This window comes from Bombina bombina, chromosome 3 (genome assembly GCF_027579735.1).
Source record: "Bombina bombina isolate aBomBom1 chromosome 3, aBomBom1.pri, whole genome shotgun sequence".
Lineage (NCBI taxonomy): Eukaryota > Metazoa > Chordata > Amphibia > Anura > Bombinatoridae > Bombina > Bombina bombina.
In genome coordinates, this window is record NC_069501.1 from 1,101,346,706 (window position 1) to 1,101,373,007 (window position 26,302).

The 26,302-nt window shown below is 37.7% G+C and overlaps 1 protein-coding gene across 1 annotated transcript in view; it reads right to left on the reverse strand.

Annotated features, from left to right (window-relative positions):
* Window positions 1-26,302, reverse strand: part of NBEA (neurobeachin) — a 1,472,531-nt gene that overhangs the window by 773,709 nt on the left and 672,520 nt on the right. The window contains exon 29 of the mRNA XM_053708445.1: window positions 4,243-4,411. Coding sequence (XP_053564420.1) covers window positions 4,243-4,411 — 169 coding nt within the window. The remainder of the gene's footprint in view (window positions 1-4,242; window positions 4,412-26,302) is intronic.

Genomic DNA, 26,302 nt, shown 5'->3' on the forward strand with positions numbered 1-26,302 from the left:
ATTTTCTGTAATTTTATCTTAATTTAAACTTAGGTTTATTTTTTTTAATTTTTGGCGGTTAGACTTGAGGGTTTTTTAAAAAAAAAATCTTTTTTTTTTATATTAGGTTTATGGGCACTTCTTAAAAAAGAGCTGAATGCCCTTTTAAGGGCAGCAAGAGAGATGAATGTCCTTTTTAAGGGCAATGCCCATACAAATGCCCTTTTCAGGGAAATGGGTAGTTTAGGTTTTTTAGTGTTCGGTTTATTTATTTTGGGGGTTTTGTGGGTGGTGGGTTTTACTGTTAGGGGGGACTTAGAATTTTTTGTAACTGCAAAAGAGCTGTTTAACTTAGGGCAATGCCCTACAAAAAGCCCTTTTAAGGGATATTGGTAGTTTAGCATTAGATTAGGGGGTGTTTTTATTTTAGGGGGCTTTTTTATTTTCATAGGGATTAGGTTTAATTTATTACGTTTTGGTGGTTAGACTTAGGTTTTGTTTTTTTAGATTAGGGTTATGGGCACCTTTTAAGGGCTATTGGAAGTTTAGCATTAGATTAGTTAGGGGGCGTTTTTATTTTGGGGGGTGTTTTTATTTTCATAGGGATTAGGTTGAATTTTTTTTATTTTGGATAATGTGTTTATTTTTTTCTGTAGTTCTATTTTTTTTATTTGTTGTATTTACAACACAGACTGCCCTCTGGGCAGGTTTACCAGCGAGTTATCTATTATTGTGTCAATTTATGTTGTCCCCTTTAATCTAACACATTTATAGATACCAATCCCTTAAAGACCAGCGACATACCCTGTACGTCGCTGGTCTTTCTGTGGGGATTGTGTAATTAATAGGGTGGTCTCGCCGACAGCTATTTTCGGTGACTAGAAGGGAGGAGGGAGGGTATAATAATAGTGTGGTCCTGCCGCTTGCAGCAGGACCTGTGCTGTTATTAACCAGAAAATGACCAGTGACGTACATGGTATGACGTGGTCGGTAAGGGGTTAATATGGATGTATCTATAGGTGTGGTGTAGGACTATATACTGGAACGAATTCAAAAGGCTTATTACTGAAGATTACTAATTAATAAATATATAAAATGGCTACTCTAAAATGGGCCGGCTCCTAAGCTTTACATTCCTGCTTTTTTTTTATAATAAAGATAGCAAGAGAACGAAGAAAAAATTATAATAGGAGTAAATTTGAAAGTTGCTTAAAATTGCATGCTCTATTTGAATCATGAAAGAACAAAAATTGGGTTTAGTGTCCCTTTAACGACTAAATGACCACAGCACTTTTCCCTTTTCTGTCCGTTTGGGACCAAGGCTATTTTTACATTTTTGCGGTGTTTGTGTTTAGCTGTAATTTTCGTCTTACTCATTTACTGTACCTACACATATTATATACAGTTTTTCTCGCCATTAAATGTACTTTCTAAAGATACCATTATTTTCATCATATCTTATAACTTACTATAATTTTTTTTTTATAAAATGAGGAAAAAATGGAAAAAAACACACTTTTTCTAACTTTGACTCCCAAAATCTGTTACACATCTACAACCACTAAAAAACACCCATGCTAAATAGTTTCTAAATTTTGTCCTGAGTTTAGAAATACCCAATGTTTACATGTTCTTTGCTTTTTTTTTGCAAGTTATAGGGCAATAAGTACAAGTAGCACTTTGCTATTTCCAAACCACTTTTTTTTTCAAAATTAGCGCTAGTTACATTGGGACACTGATATCTGTCAGGAATCCCTGAATAATCCTTCACATGTACATTTTTTTTTTTTTTAGAAGACATCCCAAAGTATTGATCTAGGCCCATTTTGGTATATTTCATGCCGCCATTTCACCGCCAAATGCGATCAAATACATTTTTTTTTCACTTTTTTACATTATTATTTACAAACAACTTGTGCAATTATGGCACAAATGGTTGTAAATGCTTCTCTGGATCCCCTTTGTTCAGAAATAGCAGACATATATGGCTTTGGTGTTGCTTTTTGGTAATTAGAAGGCCGCTAAATGCCACTGCGCATCACACGTGTATTATGTCTAGCAGTGAAGGCCTTAATTAGGTAGCTTGTAGAGAGCTTGCAGGGTTAATTTTAGCTTTAGTGTAGAGATCAGCCTGCCACCTGACACATCCGACCCCCAGATCCCTCCCAAACAGCTCCCTTCCCTCCCCACATGCACGTGCGCACCCCCGGTGACCCCGCCCCCCTCTTACTGATCCAAGCCATCGATGGCCGCCCACCCGCCTCCCATACCGGCTCCCACCCACCAACGATACCGGCCATCTATGTACAGAGTGGCTCTCTCTGCATCAGAGGCGTAAGAAATGTTATTGCAGAATGCCTTGATATCGAGGCATCACTGCAATAACCGGAAAGCAGCTGAAAGCGATCAGGATCGCTTCCACTGCTTTCCAAGACCGACGCCGTCCTCTGTCATTAAGGGTATTTTTTGTGAGGACATACGTCGTAGGTCATTAAGGGGTTAATATACTTCTATGGGGGCATGTCCGATATCGCTCAAGCACTAAGCTGAGGGTTGTAGAGCTCTTTATGTAGTTCTATATATATTATTACTACCAGTTATTTCTATAGTGTCAGATTCCACATCGCTATAATATTAATAATTACTTCAGGTCTTAAAAAAGTGCTACATTTTACAGTGGTATTTTGTATTGTGCTTGAGCTCAACACTTAAAGGGACGTAAAAACCAAACATTTTATTTCATGAATCAAATAGAACATACATTTTTAAACAACTTGACAATTTAATTCTATTACCAATTTTTCTTCATTCTCTTGGTATCCTTAATTGAAGAAGCAATACACTACTGTCGAGATAGTTTAACCCATCGGTAAGCCAATGACAAGAGGTATATATGTGCAGCCACCAATCAGCTGCTAGCTTCCAGTTTCTGAGCCGACCTAGGTATGCTTTTCAATTAAGGATTCCAATACAAATAAGCAAATTAGATAATAGAAGTAAATTAGAAATTTGTTTAAAATTGTATGCGTTATCTGAATCATGAAAGTTTTGGGTTTCATGGCCCTTTAACTCACCATTTGTAATATGTGCGTAATGAGCGTGCCTGCGCTATCCATTAAAAGCATAGGGTGTGCTAATAAAGTTGCTGTTATACAAAAATTGTGCATTACTTTTTGAACAAGGTTGTGCACCCTACACTATTGATTGAGCTCTACTTGTAAACTAGTCCTGTATAGTACATAAAGAATATATTTCTTGTCTTTTTAAAAAATAATCAAAGTATTAACATGATTTTCATTCTTAAAAGAAACAACCACTACTTACCGGGCACCAACTATCTGTACACATAAAAAAGCCAAAGGCATTGTAAACCATAATTATTCCATATGTATTTTATTTAGAGTTTATCAAATAGTAAAAAGTGGCAATTTTATGATTTGAGATGATTATTTGCATATATTTATTTTAGAATTTGTATTCATTGATTTTATATTTTAAGCTAGTGTTATCTTCCAACATGGCTTTCCTGAAAATGAAACCTCCTCCAATCAAATGTGAGTATCTCCAGGTTATTTAAATGGACAGTCTAGTCAACATTAACCTCAATGATTCAGACAGGGCATGCAATGTTAAACAACTTTCAAATGTACTTTCATCATCAAATTTGCTTTGTATTTTTGGTATTCTTTGCTGAATGCTGAAGCTAGGTAGGCTTGCATGCTAATTTCTAAGCCCTTGAACCCGCCTCTTATCTCAGTGCATTTGGCCTGTTATTTTACAGCTATATTGCGCTAGTGATGTGTGCCATTATAGTTAACATTGTGCTCACTCCAATGGGGTTACCTAGGAGTCAGCACTGATTGTCTATAAAGCATGTCTGTCAAAAGAAATGAAATAAGGGGCAGTCTGCAGAGGCTTAGATACATGGTAATCACATAGGTAAAAAGTATATTATAACTGTGTTGGTTATGCAAAACTGGGGAATGGGTAATAAAGAGGTTTTTATCTTTTTAAGCAATACAAATTCTGGAGTAGACTGTGCTTTTAAAGATAAGATTTAGTGATACAAGTGTATGATTGAATGGTTATTTACCCAGCAAAACACAGCCTGTTTAGGAATGATATAATAATTTAAAAAACCAAATAAAAACACAATATAAATAGCGGTAGATCAACCATAAACAGGATAGCATCAAGTAGATTATCCCTTTATCTTTTACAACTAAATTGCACTGCAACAAAGCATCTGAGCAAATTACATACCTGTACTTGTTGGTGAATTAATTTCTTGTCTAATGTTCCTAGCAGACTGGTTTGTGGACCGTGCAGTTTCCCTCTGAGGCTCTAATATATCACGGTATTTGGATACCATTAAAACAGATATAAAGTAGACAACAGCCAAAGCTAAGAACTGAGCCTGTTTACTGTCATCCTGAAAGGAAACACAAATTTATGCTGTCAGTAAATGCTGCTTTTTTGCTTTATCTGCAAATCTTCCATTTAGATTCAAGCCATGCAAATGAAAACAAAACAATAGGAATATATTACAGGGACATAAAAGTGCAAAAAGAGAAACAAAGTCATCAAGTGTGGGAATATTCCCCTCCTGACCACTAGGAGGTAGTAAAAGACTCAGCAATACACCACAGCTTTAAATCCCTCCCATTTCCCATTATTCTCAGTCATAAATATAGCCAAGTAGATAAGATAAAGCGCGGCAAAGAAGTGCAAAACAAATATTGCCGCCACCTGAACAAAAAGAAAAGGTTAGGCTTGTGCTCTATCACCATCGTGAAAGAAATTAAATTTCTCATGTAAGCATATATTGTTTTCTTTCATCAGATGGTGAGAGTCCACTTGTCATCACATGTGGGAATCAATACCAAAGCTGTGGAGTCCATAAAACCACAGTGAATAGGGGGGACAAAGAGTGAAGGCAGGACATTACTATTTGGGCACTATGGCCCACAGAACTCTGCATCCAAAGGCAGCTTTAGAATAAGCATACACATCAAAGTGATAACATTTAGTTAAAGTGTGCAAAGACCAAGTAGCTGCCTTACAAATCTGATGAATAGAAGCCTCAATATGAAAGGCCCAAGAAGTAACAAGTGCTCTAGAGGAATGAGCAGTAATGCACTCAGGGGAAGTTTTACCTGTAATCAAATAAGCCTTGCAAATTAAGGCTTATAGCCAAGCTGCTAAAGTAACAGCCGTAGCTTACTGAGCTTCGCAAGGCCCAGAAAAATTAACAAAAAAAAAAAAGCTCAGAGATCCTTCTAGCTGAAGAACGAGCTAGAAGAAAAAAAAACTTCCAGGATAAAAGCTTAAAGGGACAGTTCACCCAAAAACTTTCTCCCCTTTAAATTATTCCCAATGTTCCTTTTTACCTGCTAGAGTGTATTAAATTGGTTGCAAGTAGCTCCTTTACTCATATTTCAGCATTTGAAATAGCTGATTTAGCTTGTGGTTTCCCAACCTATACTGAAAGTTTTGATACTGGCGTATATGCTATTGACAAGCCTAAGTAAACACAGCCAGCAGAAGAGATTACACTCTCAGTGGGGGACATGATAGTTAAGTAATAAAATGATAATTTGTCATTGTTCTCTCTATCTATTGAGCTTTGGTGTTCCAGACAAATATAAGATAAGGAAGCAAGTCTGTGTACATAAAAGTGATAACATAATGAGATCTGATATTACCTGAAGCTCAACCCATTGTAATAGGCTGTGGTTTCAAAGCACAAAACCAGCTACTTCATATACACAAATAAACCTGAAAATGCAATTTCTCAAATATGTTATACTCTGCAGTTGGTATAACAAGTCATTTAAAATACATTAATGGAAAAACTATTTTACAGTGTACTGTCCCTTTAAGGTCTAAACCATGCATGGGATCAAAAAGAGGAGGCTAAAGAACCATCAAAACCAGAATAAGATTTTCAATTGTGGTTCAATTGTGATAAGAAGTCACCAAATTGTGTCCATACTGGGATGGTTTTAATTGACAAAGGCACCCTCTTGAGGCTTCCGTCGATGTCAGGCACCAGGATAAGCTCTCTTTCTTGAAACAAGTGGATATTCTGAAAAGGAAAAAAAAAGGTGCTCCAATGGTGCAGAGAATCAAACAGAATTGGGATATAATTCAAAACTCCCCTCAACCGAGATGCACTATTATGCAAACAGGAACGTGTCCTCCAGGATAGTAGAAACAGCCAATCATAAGGCTTATTAAAGATCTGAAAATGACAACTCACAAGACCTTAAAAGCATACACCCCTAACCAAAAGGGGGCAATTTATTGTATAAAAAGTTAAAAGATCATAAAACAATCTGCAACACATTTCTCAGTGCTTCTGGAACCGTTTTATCAGGCAGTTCATACAAACAAAAAATTAACACAACCTATATAAAGCATTAGGATACCAAACAACAATTTGAATTGTCCAATCCGTGTCAGTCTGCATCAAGGGGTTAAATCAGTGGTGCACCCAGCAGGAGCACATCAACAATCAAGACTCTTGATGCAGACTGACACACAGGGATTGGAAAATTTGAATTGTTGTTTGGTATCCTAATGCTTTATATAGGTTGTGTTAATCTTTTGTTTGTATGAACTGCCTGATGAAACGGTGCCAGAAGCACTGAGAAATGTGTTGCAGATTGTTTATGATCTTTTAACTTTTTATACAATAAATTGCCCCATTTTGGTTAGGGGTGTATGCTTTTAAGGTCCTGTTAATTGTCATTTTGAGATCTTTAATAAGTCTTAAGATTGGCTGTTTCTACTATCCTGGAGAACACGTTCCTGTTTGCCAGAGTGAGCCAGCTGGGGGGCTCTAATCCATCCACCCTGTTTGACTTGCAATGCATAATAGTGCAACTCCCTTGTGAGCATCATTTCGGTGGAGGGAAGTTTTGAATTATATCACAAGTCTGTTTGATTCTCTGCACCATTGGAGCACCTTTTTTTTCTTTTCATTTTCAGCTAATTCTGATTAAAGACCTGAAAGTCAGGAATTTTAGCATTTTTATTTTATGAAACAAAACAGAAAGAGACAAAATCTTACCCTTCAGTTAACTGGCTGATAAGCATTTATCTAAGCCTTCCTGCAGGAACCCAAGAACTCTAGGAATTAAGGGTAACATTTGCGAGAACAACACACAAAGCAGGTTTTCAAGACTTTATGATAAACGCACCTGATATCAGGTTTTCTAGCCTGATTTGAGGTATCAATAACCTTGTCAAAAACCTCTATGAGAAAGAAATGAGTGTTCCATCACCATGCCATCAACTTCAGAGTTTTGAGACCTTGATAAAAGAAAAGGCCTTGAGAGACAAGATCCTTTCTTAAAAGAAGTCTCCAGGGACATCTGCACCAGATCCGCAAATCAAATCCTGAACAAACAAGAGACCACTAAGGAATCTATCAGACTCGCCTGAAGATCCAGAGACCAGGCACAATACTGAGGCAGTTTACTAATCAAATGAGAAGCCATGAAATCTCTCTCTGGCCGACCACAACATTTCACAATTTGGTAAAAAACTTCCTGACTCAGGGACCATTTCCCTGGGTGAAGAAACTGGGGAACTAAGAAAGTCTGCCTCCCAATTGTTCACACCCAGAAAGTTGATGGCAGAAATTTTGCAATGATGGGACTTCCTTTCTGATGATTGACATAAGCCACTACCATGACAAAGTCTGACTGGAATCTCAGAAAATACTCATGTCTAAGGTTAGGCCAACTCTGGAGAGCTCTGAAGATTGCACAGAGTTCCAGAATATTTAATTGATAACCTTGCCTCCTGAGACAAAACTATGAGACGCACAGATTGCAACTCAATTTAACAAGCTGGCATCTGTGGAGATTACTATCCACGCTCGAAGAACAGATTGTCTTGTCTTGAGATCTAACACAAATTTTCTGAGACAGATCCTCATGGTGTCCATTCCATTGATGCAGCATCTATAATTGGAGGGCCTAAAGATAAATTCTGGAAAATTTAACTGTATCTGAGGCAGCCACTATGAGACTCAGAACTTCCATGCACTGAGCAAAGGAAGGGAGAGGATTCAGCAGCAGAAGGGCACAGGCCTGTTGCAGCTTCAGTCTGCGCTGATCTGTCAGAGACAAAAACATAGTAATGGTATTGATTATGAACCATAGAAAAGGCACCAGGGTCAGAGGAGTTAGAGCTTTTTTATTTATTCTCCAACCGTGATTCTGAAGCACCTGAAGAACTATGAGTGTGAGAGACACAGCCAGATGATAAGGAGCCTGAACCAGTCCAAGTAAGGAACTACAGAAATTCCTTGAGCTCCAACTACAGACATCAAAGCTCCCAGTACTTTTGTAAACACTCTGGGAGCTGTAGCCAGACCAAAAAGGAGGGCAACAAACTGATAATGCTTGTCTAGTAAAGCAAATCTCAGGAACTTAACATGATCCCTGTGTATATGGATATACAAATAATCATCTTTTAAGTCTATTGTAGACATAAACTGAGCTTTGTGCACTAAAGAAAGTAAAGTGTAAATTGTCTCAATCTTGAAAGTATTAACTTTCAGGAATTTTTTCAATATTTTTTGTTACTATAACGAGATAAAAAAAAAAAACTTGGATTTTGAAGTTGAAACTGCAGTAATCACTCCCATTAATTACATATCTCTCACACAAGCCAAGCATGCTTGGCCCTTTAAAGGATCTTGAGGCACTCAAGACAGAAAGAATCTTTCACGTAGGCCTTAAAAGAAAACTTATTCAATATCCTGGGAAATGTCTTGCAATAACAAGGGATCCTAAAACGATCTATCCCAAGCCTCTCAAAAGTGAATTAATCTGCCCCCCACAAGTTACTGATCTAGTATGGGGGGGGCCGCACCTTCATGCGGTCTTGGGAGCTGGGGTAGACTTCTTGGACTGTTTTTATTTGGACCAATAGTTAGACTTCCAGGAAGATTTGGAATAGCCATATCTTTGAGCAGCAGGGGTGTAACGCCTGGCCAACGTGAAAACAGCTGAGCTTACCTTAGAAACACTTTCCCAGATCTCTATATTAACAGAAGGGAGAAGAAACAGATTTAAAGTTGGTTAATGGAACAAAAGGAATAACTGGCTTCTGCCATTCCTTTGAAATAATTTTAGAAACTGAATCAGTCACAGGAAAAGAGGAAAGCTGCTTAGGATCTACTTTAACTTTTTCTATCAATCCTTTTAACATGTTGCTTGACTTGAGTAGGACAATCCTCTAAAGCTATTAAAACTTCCTGCAATAAGGCAAGACTATGCTCAAGCCTGAAATTAAAGGAGACATCCTCAGCCACAACATCAGGGTCTTGTTTCTCAGAGAGACTATCTTCAGAATCAGAAAACCTGTATCATTAATGGGTAACATTGAATGGCTTTTATTAAAGGAAGTCCAGACTGAGCTAAAGGCCAGAGAAAGACCACCTTTAAATCCCTGCAAACTTTTGTGTTTTACAGCTGGAGGCAAGCAAGCTAAAACCTTAGTAATAACACAATACTTAGAATTGTTTCTAGGAAAGTTCATCTGAACTTCCTCTAAAACTTTGACAGGGTAAAAACCCTTGCACAGCTCTTTCTAGTTGTTTTCGAGGTCCATCCTGAAGATACAACCCCGCCTTGCTACATTACTGATTAGTTATCAGTTATTTTCAATAAGAAAACAATCATTTGAATTCAGATACCAACAATAGCTACATCAAGCATGTGTAGCAAAGCTTCCTCATTAATGTTGAAATAAAGGCAGATCCAGAGTGACACAAAAAAACAGAATTAATATTCTGAGAACTTTAAAAAGAAAACAAAATAAATGTAAAAACAGTCTTATCCTGATAATAAAATTCAAAAAAGGAGGCCTGGTATAGAGCCATACAATCTGGCACACTTACAGCTGTGGACAAGCACAAGTCATCTTCAAAGCCTATGCACTGGTTAAAAGGATAAAGTTTATTGAAGAGCTAAATTGAAAGTCCATGGAGAAATGGGATGCTTGAAGACAGGATAAATTTCTTCCAGAACCTGGAAAACTGTCAAAACAGAGTGAAAACTGAATGAGCAAAACATATATTTCAGAAACTGATGTCTAAAACCATAAAAGTATAGTGGAAAACATCAGTGTCAATGGATCTAATAGGGAAGCCCAGTGTAGATTTTATTTCCATTACATCATTTAGACAAAACTGTCAAAACCTTATCATAAACCTTGGCTGTACCTAGCTTTTGGGTCTGCCAAAGAATGGAAGTCGCAGGACAATTAACTAAGCTGCAAGTGCCAGATCTTGTGAATAAAAAAAACAAAAAAACTCTGAAAGAAGATTGGGAACCATGGAAGTAATATTTTATGATATGCTGCTAGAAGGACCAAATCTTAGAAACAGGATCTTCTCAGCCAGCAAGATGGTTTTCTGCTTGTCGGTCTTGATCTCTAGATTTCAGTAGGTTTGGCTGGGACCATTCCTCAAAAAAGATCAAATACAACAGAGGGAATAAGTGAAAAAACTGTCACACTTAGCCATGATAATAAACAAAATTATTCTCACAACACTCAAGTGCTATATTTCATAGCTATGAGTGTCTCTTAAAGACAAATTAAAATTTGATTTATTTCAAAGTTTACCATTTATAGATTTAAAAGGAAGTGGATGCATTATTTCTATAACTAGGGTGACCATATTGCCGCTTTAAAAAGGGACACATATGAAAAATACATATGTCAGAGCTGTTTAAAGAAATGTCTTGAATAATGTTCCATTATAAGAACCCTGACATGTATGTTTTACGTGTTCCTTTTTAAAGCAGCAATATGGTCACCCTATCTATAACAATACATAACAATATAACATTTTGCGTGATTTAAGTTAGATAAATAAAAAAAACTCACTTCTGAGTTTTCTTATTATAACTTTTTAGACTGATATTACTTTTTCTATACATATCTGCTCACTGGAGCCAATCTAATAGCTTACACTGAGCAAAGCTGTGAAGAAAACTAGCTGTAGCAATGAGGCTATGGAATAAGATTGCTGTCAAAAATGCAAGCGTGTGCGATTATTTATCATTGTACATAAATTGAGACATACAAATATAAATCTAAACTTTTTCAAATAATTTTTTTTTTGGAAATACTTTTTTTTCCCCCTGGACGTACACTTGTTTTTTGGAATTACACTTTTGTTTTTTGTAAATACAATTTTTTTCTTTTGGAAGTACAATTCTTTTTTTTTTTTTAATCACACTTCGAGTATGTGTCAAAAATAAATCTAGTTCCCATTTTGCTAAATGACTTGTGATGTCACTAGGGTTGCCACCTTTTGCCCAAAAAAATCCTTGACACTTTTTAAGTGGGCGTGGAGAGGGCGTGGTTTGGGGGTGTGGCTTGGGGCGTGGCTTGCCGCGACCTTAAATTTATTATGAAATTATTTTATATATATATATATATATATATATATATATTATATATATATATATATATATATATATTATATATATATATATATATATATACATATATATATATATATATACTTACCATAATTTGTAGAGGTGAAACTGGGACCACCTGGTGCGGTGCCAGTGGGGGTGTGGTCAGGAGCGTGGTCAAGGGGGTGTGGCAATTACCGGTCCTTTTAAAGTAGTAGCTTTTATGTGTGTAATGTTTTGTGGATACTCTACCCTTCCTCAGTCAAACAAGTGAATCACACAGTTTAAATAGACCATAACACCACCCCTAGTGAAAAAGGCACCATTATGTTGTCATGGCAAATAAATCATTAATCTAAATCTCAGATTCTAAATAATGCCAAACATCAAGCATAATTATCACTTTCATAATTATCAATTTCACAATTTAATATCTGCAGTGTAATATGTGTTTTATGTGTCTAATTAAGGAACAGAGCCAAATACTGATTAGACATAAATACAACATTGAATGAAAGTAAAAAAGAAACACGTACCCGCTAAAGCTGTTTAAGAGGCTACTCTATACCATAATGCAGGAAGATTACAGCCAAATGCTATCCTGCATGCAGTAAAGCAAGATCCAGGCCAAAACTCCTGCCTGTCTGTACTTCCTATTCATACCCATATGATTCCCCTAAAGGTGTATTACTGGCAATGTCACCAGGGGTCGGGGGGGGGGGGGGTGTTAAATTCTTAGAAAAATAAACCAAGTAGCACTACAAAATTAAAAAAAACTATGCTGCTCACTCAGCCTGTATCACTAAATGTAAACTTTGAAGGACATGAACGTACCAGCATCCAACTATGCTGGAGAGCCACAGTCCAGTCATTTTGAATAATGTGTCTGGGTTTCAGGTGGTCTGAAACCCGGACACATGATTTGAAACCTGGAGGTGGCAACCCTAATGGGACAGAATGAACAACTGGGTGGGACATTGGGACAGCGCCTCCAAACCGGGACAATCCCAGTAAAAGTGGGACTTCTGGTAATCCCTTCTCCTGCTTCAGTGTTTGTCAAAGACCCAGGCTGCCTATCCACCCCCAGATCTTTGTTTAGCCTGCTCCCTCAGCTGTACCTGGAAGTCGGCCAGGATCATCTCTCTGTCGGTGTTGGAGGCTGGGCTGAGCTCAGGGATCTGTGCCAGGGGGGGCCTGTGATGTGTGCTGAGTCCGGAGCCTGGCTCTTTCTGCTGTCCCACTTCCAGCCGCTGGCTGTACTCTCTGCCTCAGCCGCACGGCACGGCGCTGTGTCACTCACACATCCTCAAGGTCGCAATGAGAAGCGGTTTGCGGCTAACACCTGGCATAGCCTTATCACCATGGCAACCTGGAGCTGCCTGTCAGTAAGGCTAATACTGAGGGTGAATGTCAGGGGATAATACTGAGAGCTGTATGGTCCCCTCCTACCCGGTGCTGGTTAGTAACCCCGGGCTAAGCGCTCCTCTGGCCAGCTTATTGTTTGCAAAGTCTGTGCTTGAGTCATTGCTGCGCCAGGGGAGCGCTCAGCCCGGGGGATTTGAGGCTAGTTCCGGGACACAGAGCCTCAGACCGGGATTGTCCCGGTGAAACCGGGGCGGGTGGCAACCCTAGATGTCACAGCATTTACGTCAGTATGTGCCTGGGAAATAGCAGCTTGTTTGCTTTTAATTAAGTTTGGAGAAATGACTGATAACTCCAGCACATGAACATCTCAGGTAAACTTTTTAACATTTATTATGTAACATACAACATGGCTTAACATACCAGAAGCGATTATTCTCATTTGCATCATATACAACACTATACAGAAGAATATTGTTTTTCATGATTTAAACAAAGTTTTCATGGTAGCATCAAAAACTCACTGTACCATGTGGTCATCTTTCAGCGTATGTTTTTTATGTTTTACCATACAACATGCTTTAACATGCCCAAAGTGCTTATTCTGCCTTGTTTTATAATAACAATGAACGAAGGGATTTTGATGATGTAATCACAGCTTTTATATTAGCAGCTTTTCTTCTCCACATTTAATTTGAAAGCAAAAGAGCAGCTACTTCCCAGGCAGACAAAGCGAATGCTGTGACATCACAAGTCCTTTAGCAAAATGGAAACTAGATTTATTTTTGACACTTACCGGAATTGTAATTCCCCAAAACAAAACAAAAAAGAATTGTACTTCCAAAAGAAAAAATTGTATTATAGTTCCAAAAAAACAAAAGTATAATTCCAAAAAACAAGATTGTACTTCCAAAAAAAAGAACTGTATTTGTAATTAAAGATTTGTAAAAAATAAATAAAAAAATTGTATTTGAAAATTTTGATTTGTATGTCACAATTTATGTACAATGATAAAGAATCACAAATGGTTTTTGACAGCAATCTTTTTCCATATGAGGCTATATTAGAAGATTCATTTAAAATAAATTGAAGAACAAAGAAAATATTGTATCTGTTGTCAAATCGGGATTTTGCTTTTTAAATGCAAGTGATGCATTACCTTATAAGTAAGGATGAATGCCAGATCAGCCTGTCAGCTTTTCAGGAAAGGAATATTGATATTTATTAGAACCCTCCCTTATGTACTGACTGTATAAGTTCTCTTTTGATTAAGGTGCCACATCCTCTTAATAGATCTCTTAAACGTCATGAGATCACATTAAAAGGTTTATGAAAAACCTCTCAATAAATATCTCAAAGACATCATTACACTCTATCCTCTGTAATATATTTAAATAAATTATGAAGTAATGTTCAGCATGGATACCCAGATTTAAAAAAGTGGAAAAAACTAGCTAGAAGCTAAATTTATATGGAAATAAGTAAAAAAAAACAAAAAAACAAAAAAAAAAACTGTCTAACTATTAAAGATGTGTCCATTGATATGTGGTTAAAATACAACAAAACATAAATAATGTGCATGCACCACAATTACAGAGCATAAATGCAAGCAATTTCTAATGATAATTTACAATAACCAGATATTACAAAGAATTGTGTAGCACCCATGTACTTAATAGGTTGAATATATTAGTAGACAAATGATAGAGGCTCTAATTTGTATTATTTTTCTATTATAGTATGTTGTGTTTTTTTGTCTTCCTCTAGTTTTCTACAATTTACATTACACATATGTACAAAACATTGATAGGTCAACTAAACAAAAAGAACAGGAAGTAAGCAAGTATATCTAAAGACAGATTTAAAAAAAATATATATAATTAAATTGATTGGTTTCTATTTTTATTTTTTATTATTAATTTGGCAAGCCTGTCGTGTTGGCACATACACAAATATTAATATTCTCCAAAGTCATGGGATAGGTATTCTCTAATTACCCTATAAATGTATACATTTTATATTTTTATGAATACAAATATGGAAGAAAAACACAGAAAATGTTCCATTGTTTGCAGGCTATAGTTATGTCATGTTCATCATAAATATTATTTTGCTTCTTTTTTTTATATGTTCAAGTATTTTGAGTTTTATCTCAATATGAATAACACAATTTATATGAAACATACACTCATTTTATGCAGTTAGAAATTATTACAATTTTTATTTTCCAGAGCATCAAAATTGACCTTAGTAGAGGTTCTGCTTATAAATTTGTCTCTGCTGGGAGAATTCCAAATTTTATCAAAGAGAAAGGAAAAATCCTCATTCTCTTGCATGTGAGGGTTTTGTTTTTTTATAACAATATTCTAACATGCAGTTCTACAGTGCTGTCTAGTGGCCAATAAAGGCAGTACACTATAACAATGTTTTTATATAATATTGACTTTTCTGATCCTCTTGGCAGATCAGAGTATTAAAAAAAAAATGTGCTTTATATTATGAAAAACCGTTCTGAGTGATCACCGTAGACTGATAATCAAAAACAGATGATATTTTTAAATATGCGATTGTTTTTTTTAAACGTTAACTGTGCTGAATTCACAAATGCCAAATTCACTCCAGGCTTAAAACAAAACAAAAAAAAAGGTTTAAAATAGGTTATGGTGAGTAACATATGTAAGCAAATAATACACAATAAATAATTGTATTCAAGCAAAGATTAAAAATTGTATTGTGAATACAAAAGAATTGTGTTTTAGAATATAATGCACAATAAGAAAAAAAATACGCACATCTGAATGCCAATGTCTTAAATTTTATTAACTAAATAAAGAATATGTAATAAAAAAAAATTGGGAAATTTAATATAGATTTAAAGGGACAGTAAAGTTAAAATAAAACTTTCATAATTTAGATAGGGCATGCAATTTTAAACAACTTTACATTTAACTTGTATCATCAAATTTGCTTTGTTCCCTTGGTATTCTTTTTTTAAGCTAAACCTAGGTAGGCTCATAGGCTGATTTATAACCCCTTAAAGGCCATCAATTATCACAATGAATTTTACAGGTTATTTTTTACAGTTAGACAGTGCTAGCTTGTGTGTGCTATATAGATAACATTGTGCTCATTCCCATAGAATTATGCAGGAGTCAGCACTGGTTGGCTAAAATTCAAGATTGTAAATAGCACTTCGATAAGGGGGCATTAATATAACAGTGTTGGTTATGCAAAACTGGGGAATGGGTAATAAAGAGATTATCTATATTTTAAACAATACCATTTTCTTTTTAAGTATACTGTCCCTTTAACTGCTCCATACCGACACCAACTATGCAAGGTTTCTTTGTTTAGTTTTTTTTTTTTTTTTTTAAATAAAAAAAATATTAATAATAAAAAATAAGGAAACATGATATGTTAATGTATCCGGTCTAAATGTTGAATACCAAACTTTGGGCTAGTTTACACTGAGGTGGAAATGTTTGGAAACTGGTGGTAAAATAAAAAATTTCCATAGACTTTAATGGAGATAAATGTTTATCACCAGTTTCCACAATTTACCACCTCAATAGAAATTAGTCCTTTATTAGGACAGATGGCTAATAAAAAAATAAAAGGAAAAAAAAATAAAGAACTTTCCTACCAAAAGCTGCTTCAGAAGAAGCAAAAACAAAAAAGAAGAAGAAAGGAGTAGCTGAAATTGCAAATTTAATCAAGAGACACTTCATTCTTAAAAGTCCCGGAAGTAGCAACTGACCTAGTAGAATGGGAAGTGATGCGTTTAAGAGGAGACTGTCTCGCCTCTAAGAAAGAACCAATGTAGCCTTCTGACCCTTTCTGGAACCGGAAATATGAACAGAGGACTGTCTAAAATCTAATTTAATATAATAACATTTTCTGCTATCCAAAGCACATACTAATTGCATAATTTAACAAATACATTTAATGATAATTTAACAATAAAAAATTTAATTTTTGTAATATTAGCCAACATTTTAGCCGGGTGGTCAGTAAAATCAGAAATAGCAAGTGAGATTGACTGCGCCTGGGAAAAGAAAACAAGCTCACTATAAAGGGACCTCCTAAAAAAGGACCCAGCTAACAATGTATGAAAAAAGAGAGAATAGGAGCGCCACAGTGATCTATCAGGGCTATAAAAGAAACCTGCAAGCAGTATTATTGCAGTGGGCCAATGAAGAATGATGATTTTATATATATATATATATATATATATATATATATATATATATATATATATATATATATATATATATATATATATATATAACAACCTATCTAACAAATATAAATATAAAATGGCCTATCTAGCAATAAAATCAATAGGGCAGATATAAAAGCAGAACATTTATTAAACAATATAAACAATCCAGAAGTATGCTGACCTATGCTGAGTGTGTGCCGCTTAAGGTGCAAATAAAGTGTCTAAATGAAGTGTCTGATGAAGTGAGATTTAAAAAAAAAACAGATTTAGACAAATATCAATGTACAACAATAAAGTGGGTACCCAAGTAACTGATACTGAATAATATCAGCCCCTACCTGGGGCAAAAAATAAAAATGAAAAAGTAAAAAAAGAGAGTAATGTACACGTGTACAAAAAAGTGTCTCAAATAGTGTCTCTAAAGACCACAGTGGCAGTCTGTACTTGGAACATAAAAGTGAAAGGATCCTGAGTGGAGTCCTTGAAATAATCCTTGGAAAGTGTCCTAAAAAGGGTGTCCTTGAAGGCTCTGCAAAAAGCCTTGGTGATGCAGGACAGCTTGGTGTAACAACCAATGGTGAACTGGACCTGGATATGCTCAGCCTGTAAAAAATATATTAAAAACAAATGCAGTAAAATCAGCCGGGTGGAGCACCTGCTAAAAAGGTCCTGAGGAGAAAGAAAAGTCTCAGTACTTTTTTTTAAATTATAAACTGTCTTTGTTGAACAACAGGAAGAATAGCCCAAATTGTCTCCAACTTGAAAGTAGGAACCCTGAGAAACTTCCTTACTTCTTGCACACAATGAAGAGGTTGGAATACAACCCCTAGCGCTGTTCCAACTTTGGAACTGGGACTATTACTCCCATAGATTCCAGATCTAAGACTGACTGAAAAAAGGCTCTTGCCTTTAAAGGATTTTTTTAAAACATGAGAAAAAAAAAACCTTCCCCTGGGAGACCTCATTTGAAACCAATTCTGTATCCATGGGAAACTATATTTAAAACCCATAGATCTTGAAAAAGGCATAATCTGCCCCCTACTAGAAAATCTGAATCTGGGGGCGCACCTTCGTTCTGACATAGTAGAGGAGACAGGCTTCTTAGACTGCTTAAACATGGAAGAGCCATGTTTCTGATTGACAAAAGGAACTAAAATAGTTAGAAGCCCTGATCTTACCCTTAGACTTCTTGTCCTGAGGGAGAAAAGCTACTTTTCCTCCAGTCACAGTAGAAATAATAGCATCCAGACCACCTTGAACAAAATTTTACCCTGGAAAGGAAGGGACAAAAGCCTAGAAACCATGTAAACTGATCATGATTTCAACCACAAGGCCTTAATCTCAATGTCAACAACAGCATCACAAATTAAAGCATTAGCTGACCTTAAAAGTATTAAATGATTCAAAAACTCTTCACCAGCAGACTTATCTAAACACTTCTCAGATAAGCTATCACACCAAATAGTAGAGGCTGCAGCAACACCAACAATACTAATTGCTGGCCTAAAAAGAAAACCTGCCTGCTGAAAAATGTTTCTATGAAAAGACTTTAAAAGAGGTACTATCCTCAAGAGCCAAAGTAGAAATAGCCCCATCAAGCTTAGGAATAGTAAGAAGCAGGTAAAGGAAACATCTTTTTAAATTTCAAAGCTGTACCAGGCTTTAGAAATTATTTCACAGCATCAGGAACCTGAAAAATCTCCAGTGACTTAGCAGTAGGTTTAAAAATCGAATCCAGTTGCTTAACAGACTTATTCTCAGAAACTGTGGAGTCTTGAACCCCTAAGGTACATACAAGAGAACAAAGATGTTCAAGCTTAAACAGAAAAGAGGATAATTCTTTATCTTAAAGACCAACTCCTAATTATCTGAAAATACCACAACTTCTGAAGATAAATCAGAGGAACCAGGATCATAATCATGCATCTTTACAGACTTAGATTTATTTAAATCAGATAAACTAGAGGAGGGATTATCAGAAACTGACTTTTTACACTTACTTGGAGGAGGCATAGCAGTCAACATTTCAGACACAGTAGTGCATACAAAGTCCTTAAATCCTGGTGCAACATCTGAAGAACTCACTTGAATAGAACAAACAGGAGAAGGATCTATAGATGGGAGGATACCCTTAGAAGCAAGATCAGCATTGGTCTGATTAGAATGCATTAAATGATCCAAACAACAATTGCAATGCTGAGCAGGGGGTATTACATGAACAAACTTAATATTTGTTAAAAAAAAAAAAAAAAAAAAACCTTCAGAGGATCTAGCTTCTAAGGAACTTAGATTTAAAGTAGTGGGGATAGACCCAATATGCTCCATCATGAAAACACAGGTCTATACTGAAAACCTAAAACAATACAATTAATGTGGTAGACAAAAGATCATCAAGCACCAAGCATAAAAATGCTAGTTAAGTAAAATAGACCAGTAAACAAAAAAGCATTAAATATGTGTATTCAGTTCCTTTGTGAGGTTCCGAATGCAGAAGTAGGTGGTAGCTCATGCTGTTCGTCTCTTTTTGACACCAGGTTTATTCTTCTGAAAGATCACACTAAGATCTTTATTTGCACAGATCTTAGAGTTTTGATGCTTCACAAGAATAAATCTGGCTCTGAAAAGAGCCGAACGGCATAAGTGGATGTCTACTTCTGCATTCGGTTCCTCACAAAGGATCCAAATGCATTTATCTAATAAGCATAGAACCCTTACACCCAAATAAGCAGCACTTGACAATATTTAAAGTCTTACAACCACCACCAGATAAAGCCAAAGCAATATGCTCAATAGTATCATATACTGGATATTAAGCAGTAACAAAGGGCTTATTATTATACCAGTCAGGAGAAGTTGAAGATACATTTTTCAGATCTAAAGTTTCTCTAACATAAGAAATAAATTCTGCAGAGACAGACATATCAGAATTTTCTTTCTACAAATTCCAAATCAAGATCTTCTGGGGCAGGATCAATGTGTAAATCATTTGGTTTTATAATGAAATTGACTCCAAATACATGTCCTATGTAAGTTTAACAAAATCTTATCTTCTCATGCAGCTTTATTACAGAGCCCACCGTTTTTGGGGACATTCTTAAATTCAGGGCTGCAAGACAAAAAAGAGGAAGTAAAATGGCAAAAGAAGGAAAGACTTCAGATAACAATCATCCTGAAATAGCCTAGCCACAGCCTATCCAGCATAGAGGACTTAACATAACAAGGCATCAATGCTCTAATACACAAAAACATGTATGCTTACCAGATAAATTCCTTTCCTTCCTGGCAGGGAGAGTCCACAACTTCATTCCTTACTGTTGGGAAATACAACACCTGGCCACCAGGAGGAGGCAAAGACATCCCAGCCAAAGGCTTAAATATCCCTCCCACTTCCCCCTTTCCCCCAGGCAGAGAAGTGTCAGAAGATTTGGATAGTCCTGTAATGGGTATGTTCCCTTTGAGAAAGGATTGGAGTTTTAAGTAATCATGTCAACCTCTCAGTGAGAGTATGGATGAAAGTTAGAGTCTGGAGATGCAGGGAAAGTTTTTCTGCGAACCCATCCAGACTGTTGCTAACAGCTCCTGAGCAATCAGTGTTGACGAGTTTCACTGCTTGCTGCTACACACTCAAGTCCATGTCAGAAGCGCTGCTGCAAGACTGTCACACTTGAGAGGCTGTGCCTGTTCCACAGCACGGATCCTGGAGGGTAAGACCGTTTTTTATATATACAATTTAAAATGCACCACAGCATTCTTTAAAGCCCAAGAGGAAGCCACTGTTCTAGTGGAATGAGCCGTTATCCTCTCAGAAGGCCGTCGTCCCGTTGTCTCATAAGCCAAGCGGATAACACTCCTGAACCAGAAAGATAGAGAAGTTGTAGTAGCCTTCTGCCCCTTACGCTTCCCTGTATAGATGACAAAGAGGAAGATTGTCTGAATTCCTTTGTAGCCTGAAGATCGAACTTCAAGGCACGAACCTAGATTATAAAGCAAACGTTCCTTCGCTGAAGAAAGATTAGGACACAAGGAAGGAACAAAAACTTCTTGATTAATGTTACGATCAGACACCACCTTAGGGAGGAACACTAGTCACTAGCCAACAAAAAAATGAACCTTCCAAGATAACAAATTAATGTCAACAGTATGCATAGGCTCAAACAGAGCCTGCTGCAAAACACTAAGAACAAGATTGAGGATCCAAGATGGAGCCCCAGATCTAAACACGGGTCTGATCCTAGCCAGAGCCTTAACAAAGGACTGCACATCTGGAAGCTCAGTCAATCTTTTGTGCAGTAACACTGACAGGGCCAATATCTGTCCCGTCAGGGAACTAGCAGATATGCTCTTCTCCAGTCCATCCTGGAGGAATCACAGATACTCGTTCCTGCTTGATGCGAGCCACCACACGAGGGAGAAGCGGTAATGGAGGAAAGAGATATATAAGTTTGAAACTCTATGGTACCGATAGGGCATCTATCAATTACGCCTGAGGATCCCTCGACTCGTACCTGGGTAGCTTGGTATTAAGGTGTGATGCCATGAGATCTATCTCTGGCATCCCCCACTCTCTACATATCTCTGCAAAGACCTCGGGCGAAGAGACCATTCCCCTGGGTGAAATGATTGCCTGCTGAGGAATTCTGCTTTCCAGTTGTCCACACCAGGAATGTGGATCGCTGACAGCGTAAATTTGTGAGTCCCCACCCACTCTAGTATCTGAGATACTTCTCTCATCTCCAAGGAACTTCTCGTTCCACCTTGATGGTTGATATAGGCAACGGAGGTTATATTGTCTGATTGGAATCTGATAAACTGGGACGAACCCAAAAGGGGCCAAGCCTTCAAGACATTAAAGATTGCCCGGAGTCAACAGACCTTGTACCTTCTTGGCACCCCAAACGGCTCCCCAGCTGGAAAGGCTTGCTTCCGTAGTCGCAATTTCCCAGGACGGTCTCAAAAAGCATGTGCCTTGGGACAGATGATCTGGACAGAGCCACCTGGAGAGCGTGTCTCTCAACAGGCTGTCAAGCACAATATGTTGAGACAGATCTGAATGGTCGCCGTTCCATTATCTCAACATGCATAGTGTCTGAGATGGAATCTGGCACAAGGAATGATGTTCATGCAGGACACCATGAGTCCGATTGCCTCCATACAATGAGCCACTGAGGGTTTCGAGGAGGCCTGGAGGGCAAGGCATGCAGAAGTTAGTTTGCAACGTCTCAGATCTGTGAAGAATATTCTCATGGATATGGAGTATATTATAGTTCCCATGAAATTCACTCTTGTACTTGGAGTAAGAGAACTCTTTTCCAAGTTTATCTTCCATCCATGTGATCGAAGAAGACTGAGAAGGGACTCCAAATGTTGTTCTGCTAGACAAAAAGATGGTGCCTGTACCAATATATTGTCCAGGTAAGGTGCTACTGCAATACCTCATGTTCTGGCAATGGCTAGAAGAGCCCCCAGAACCTTTGTAAATATCCTTGGAGTAGTAGCTAGGCCAAACGGAAGAGCTATAAACTGGAAGTGTTGATCCAGAAAAGCAAACCTCAGGAACTGAAAATGTTCCCTGTGAATCGTGACGAGAAGCTATGCATCTTTCAGGTCTATTGTGGTCATAAACTGTCCTTCCTGAACCAGAGACAGGATTGACCGTATTGTTTCCATCTTGAAAGAGGGAACACTCAAACTTGTTTAGGCACTTTAGGTCCAGAATTGGACGGGAAGTTCACTCCTCCTTTGAAACCATGAAAAGGTTTAAATAAAACCCCAAATCTCTTTCCGCTGTAGGTACTAGGACAATTACTCCTAGAGAGGAGAGATCCCGAACGCAACCTAAGAAGGCAGCCCTATTTTCTGCTCTTGTCAAAAGATTGGAGAGTAGGAATCTGCCCCTGGGCGGATGAGACTTGCATCCTTGAGTCATGTATCCTTGAGATACAACCTCCAGGACCTAAGGACCCTGTACATCCTGGAACAAAGCATCTGAAAAAAGAGACAGTCTGCCCCCTACTCTATCCGATCCCAGATCGGGGGCCACCTCTTAATGCCGATTTGTTCTCAGCGGGATTCTTAGTCCAGCAACCGTGGCTACAGCTTCCGCCGGTTGAATGTTGAAACATCTTCCTCAGAAAAGTTTCTTAGTCCAACAACCTTGGCTACAGCTTTCGCCGGTTGAATGTTGAAACATCTTCCTAAGAAAAGTTTCCACTTTCTTATCCATAGCCTCTCTAAAAGAAGAACTATCCTCCAGAGGGATAGTAGTATGCTTAGCCAGCGTGGCGATAGTGCCATCCACTTTCGGGATGGAGTTCCACGGATCTAATTGAAAGTCATGGACCGAGAATAATTTTTTTAAAGTAGACAAGGGGGAAAAAGAAATTCCTACTCCTTTGTTGCTAATAATGTTTGCCATCTTACTTAACTGGCACAGGAAAAGTCAGAGGGACCTTCCTATTTTGTAAACCCTGTCTTATTTAGGGATCTTAGGCTCCTCAGGGAGTGTAGACAGAACCTCCTTTAATAAAAAATGCAGATGCTCAATTTTAAATCTAAAGGAGGGTTCCGTCCTTGAAGGAGGTTTAGTAACTGAAGTCTCTGTCTCAAAAAATTCCCCCTCTGAAGCTACAGAGGTTAACTCATCCTCGGATAACTGGGATATAGTAGCTAAATCCCATTTGGAATTTCAAACATATTTGACATTTAACTCTGGTTGATCTGCACATGTAGTGCGTTTCTGCTTTATTTTCCATTTGCAGAATACGGGGAACTACTGGAGTGGGTGAGCTGATATGCCCCAAAGTATATCAGCCTGCATCTACCAGCACATTAGGGTGCTCCAACGAAATGTGAGTACCCATTTGGCACCCCGTTCTCTTTCTTATTCTGCAGCTTATCCGGATTAGTCTGTGAGGAGGACGCAGCCATCACCATTTTCCTGGCTCTGTGGAGATATCCACCTTGGGAAGAGTGTATTACACTAACTCTGGGACTTTTATTGAATTGCTCTGTATGTATATTACATATACAGTATTTGTATAATGTGTATAATCAACACCTTACTTACACTTCCTTTATTATAAATCTAGTACATGCACCCCCTCTAGTTTCAGCTTATTACAAATATTTAAATGACTCTAGGTCAGGAGAACTATGTTTAACCTTTCTTTTGCGTTTGTTAGAGCGAGGCAAGGCACTCAGGGCCGCAGACACCGCCGATTGTAACTGCACAGTAAAGTCCGCTGGGAAAAAAAAAACCTCCAGATGAAGGATTAGTTGGGCCGCAGGGAACTGCATCTGTAGCGGGTAATGTAGAAAGGGTAGTAATTTATCGGGAAACAGATTCCTGAGAAGTAGACGGCTCAGAAGGGCTAATAGTGCTATGAGTATTAGGAGGCTTGTCTTCCTTCTTAGACTTTAGAACAGTGTATACGCAAATGGAACAAAACTGAGCAGACGGGGAAACCACAGCCTCCTCACAATAAAAACAGTAATTATTAATCAGTACAGAAGGAGCAGAACCTTCTAATGTAGTATCAGAGTTCTCCATAGCTTTGTATATACCAACAGAAGGACAATAAAAAATAAACGCTTTTATTTAAAAAACTGCGCCTTAATAATCCCAACGGTTGGGGCACTCACTACCTCCTAGACCCAGACAGCTAACAGTGAAAACACTCTCCTCAGGAGTGATGTCTGCAGCAGAATCTTAGGAAATGAAAGAGACTGCATCCGGTCACGTGGTACGTAAGACAGGACTTCCCCTGCTATGAAAAAGGGCGCCAAGCTATTATGAGCTGCGCAACACTTCAAAAATGAAAGAGAAACCTGTTTGTTCCAAGCCACAAAAAACTCTTACATTAGGCAAATCCCCAAACTGTTCAAATAATCTCCCTGAAGGAGATATTAACCCTTGATCCTATCGAGGTTGCAGAACATTTATTTATTTCAATTACACTGTTGCAGAACATTTATTTATTTCAATCACACTGTTGCAGAACATTTATTTATTTCAATTGGCACTGTTGCAGAACATTTATTTATTTCAATTGCAGTTGCAAGTACTATTACTACCTTGTCATTTGTGCCTGTGGATTACACAGTGACGCCATACTGGATTTCAGCGTGGAGAGCTGACAGCGTGATTGCGGTCCTGTGAATGTTTTTACCAAAAGGCCTGTTTATCACAAAAATCTTGTAAGTGCAATCTGTTTTTAGCGCTTGGAGAACCAATAAAACTTTTACCTTGAGTTGCGGTTGCGCTCTGTTCTTTTTTTGTGTTCACAGTTACCAGTTGAGGCGCTCTTCAGCGTCCGGCGATCAGTGAAGCAGCACCGCTCTCATTTACAGAGACAGGAGGATTTACAGTCAAGATTTTAAAGACACAATACCTTTCACCATACTCCTTGGAACATCGAGGTGAGACCATCAGCAAAACGTAATGTTATTTGATTCAGCCAATTTGTGATAGCAAGTGTTAGTATTGTTTTATATTCAGTTGTGTTTATAGGAAAATTGTTTTATTTTGTTTGAATTATATTTGTAATTTGAAATCTATATCTTTGATACCGTTGTATTACACATCAAGTGATTATGCATATATGACAAGGAGTGCTTAATGTATAGCTTGTCCTGACCTTATAACATTGTAAATATTGTTTTTATATATTTGTACTAAGTCAGGGGTGCAGGGTATAGTCAGAGATTTAAAGTGAAATCAACCCCTGCAGTGGTGATTCTGTTAGCGCAGTGTTAGAGCAATAGTTTAGAGGTATATATAAAGTTTTAAATTGTATATATAAAAAACGGTCTTACCTTCCAGGATCCATGCTGTGGAACAGGCACAGCCTCTCAAGTGTGACAGTCTTGCAGCAGTGCTTCTGACATGGACTGGAGTGTGTAGTAGCAAGCAGTGAAACTCGTCAACACTGATTGCTCAGGAGCTGTTAGCAACAGTCTGGATGGGTTTGCATCTCCAGACTCTAACTTTCATCAATACTCTCACTGAGAGGTTGACATGATTACTTAAAACTCCAGTCCTTTCTGGAAGGGAACATACCTATTACAGGACTATCGAAATCTTCTGACACTTCTCTGCCACCTCCTATAGTGATGAAAGGCAAATAAAGCCTTGGGGCTACGGGAAGTGGGGGGGGGGGGGCTTTGGCTGGGGTGTCTTTGCCTCCTCCTGGTGGCCAGGTGTTGTATTTCCCCAACAGTAAGGAATGAAGTTGTGTACTCTCCCTGCCTTATGGAAGGAAACAGAGAATGTTCCCTGTGATGGAAGAAT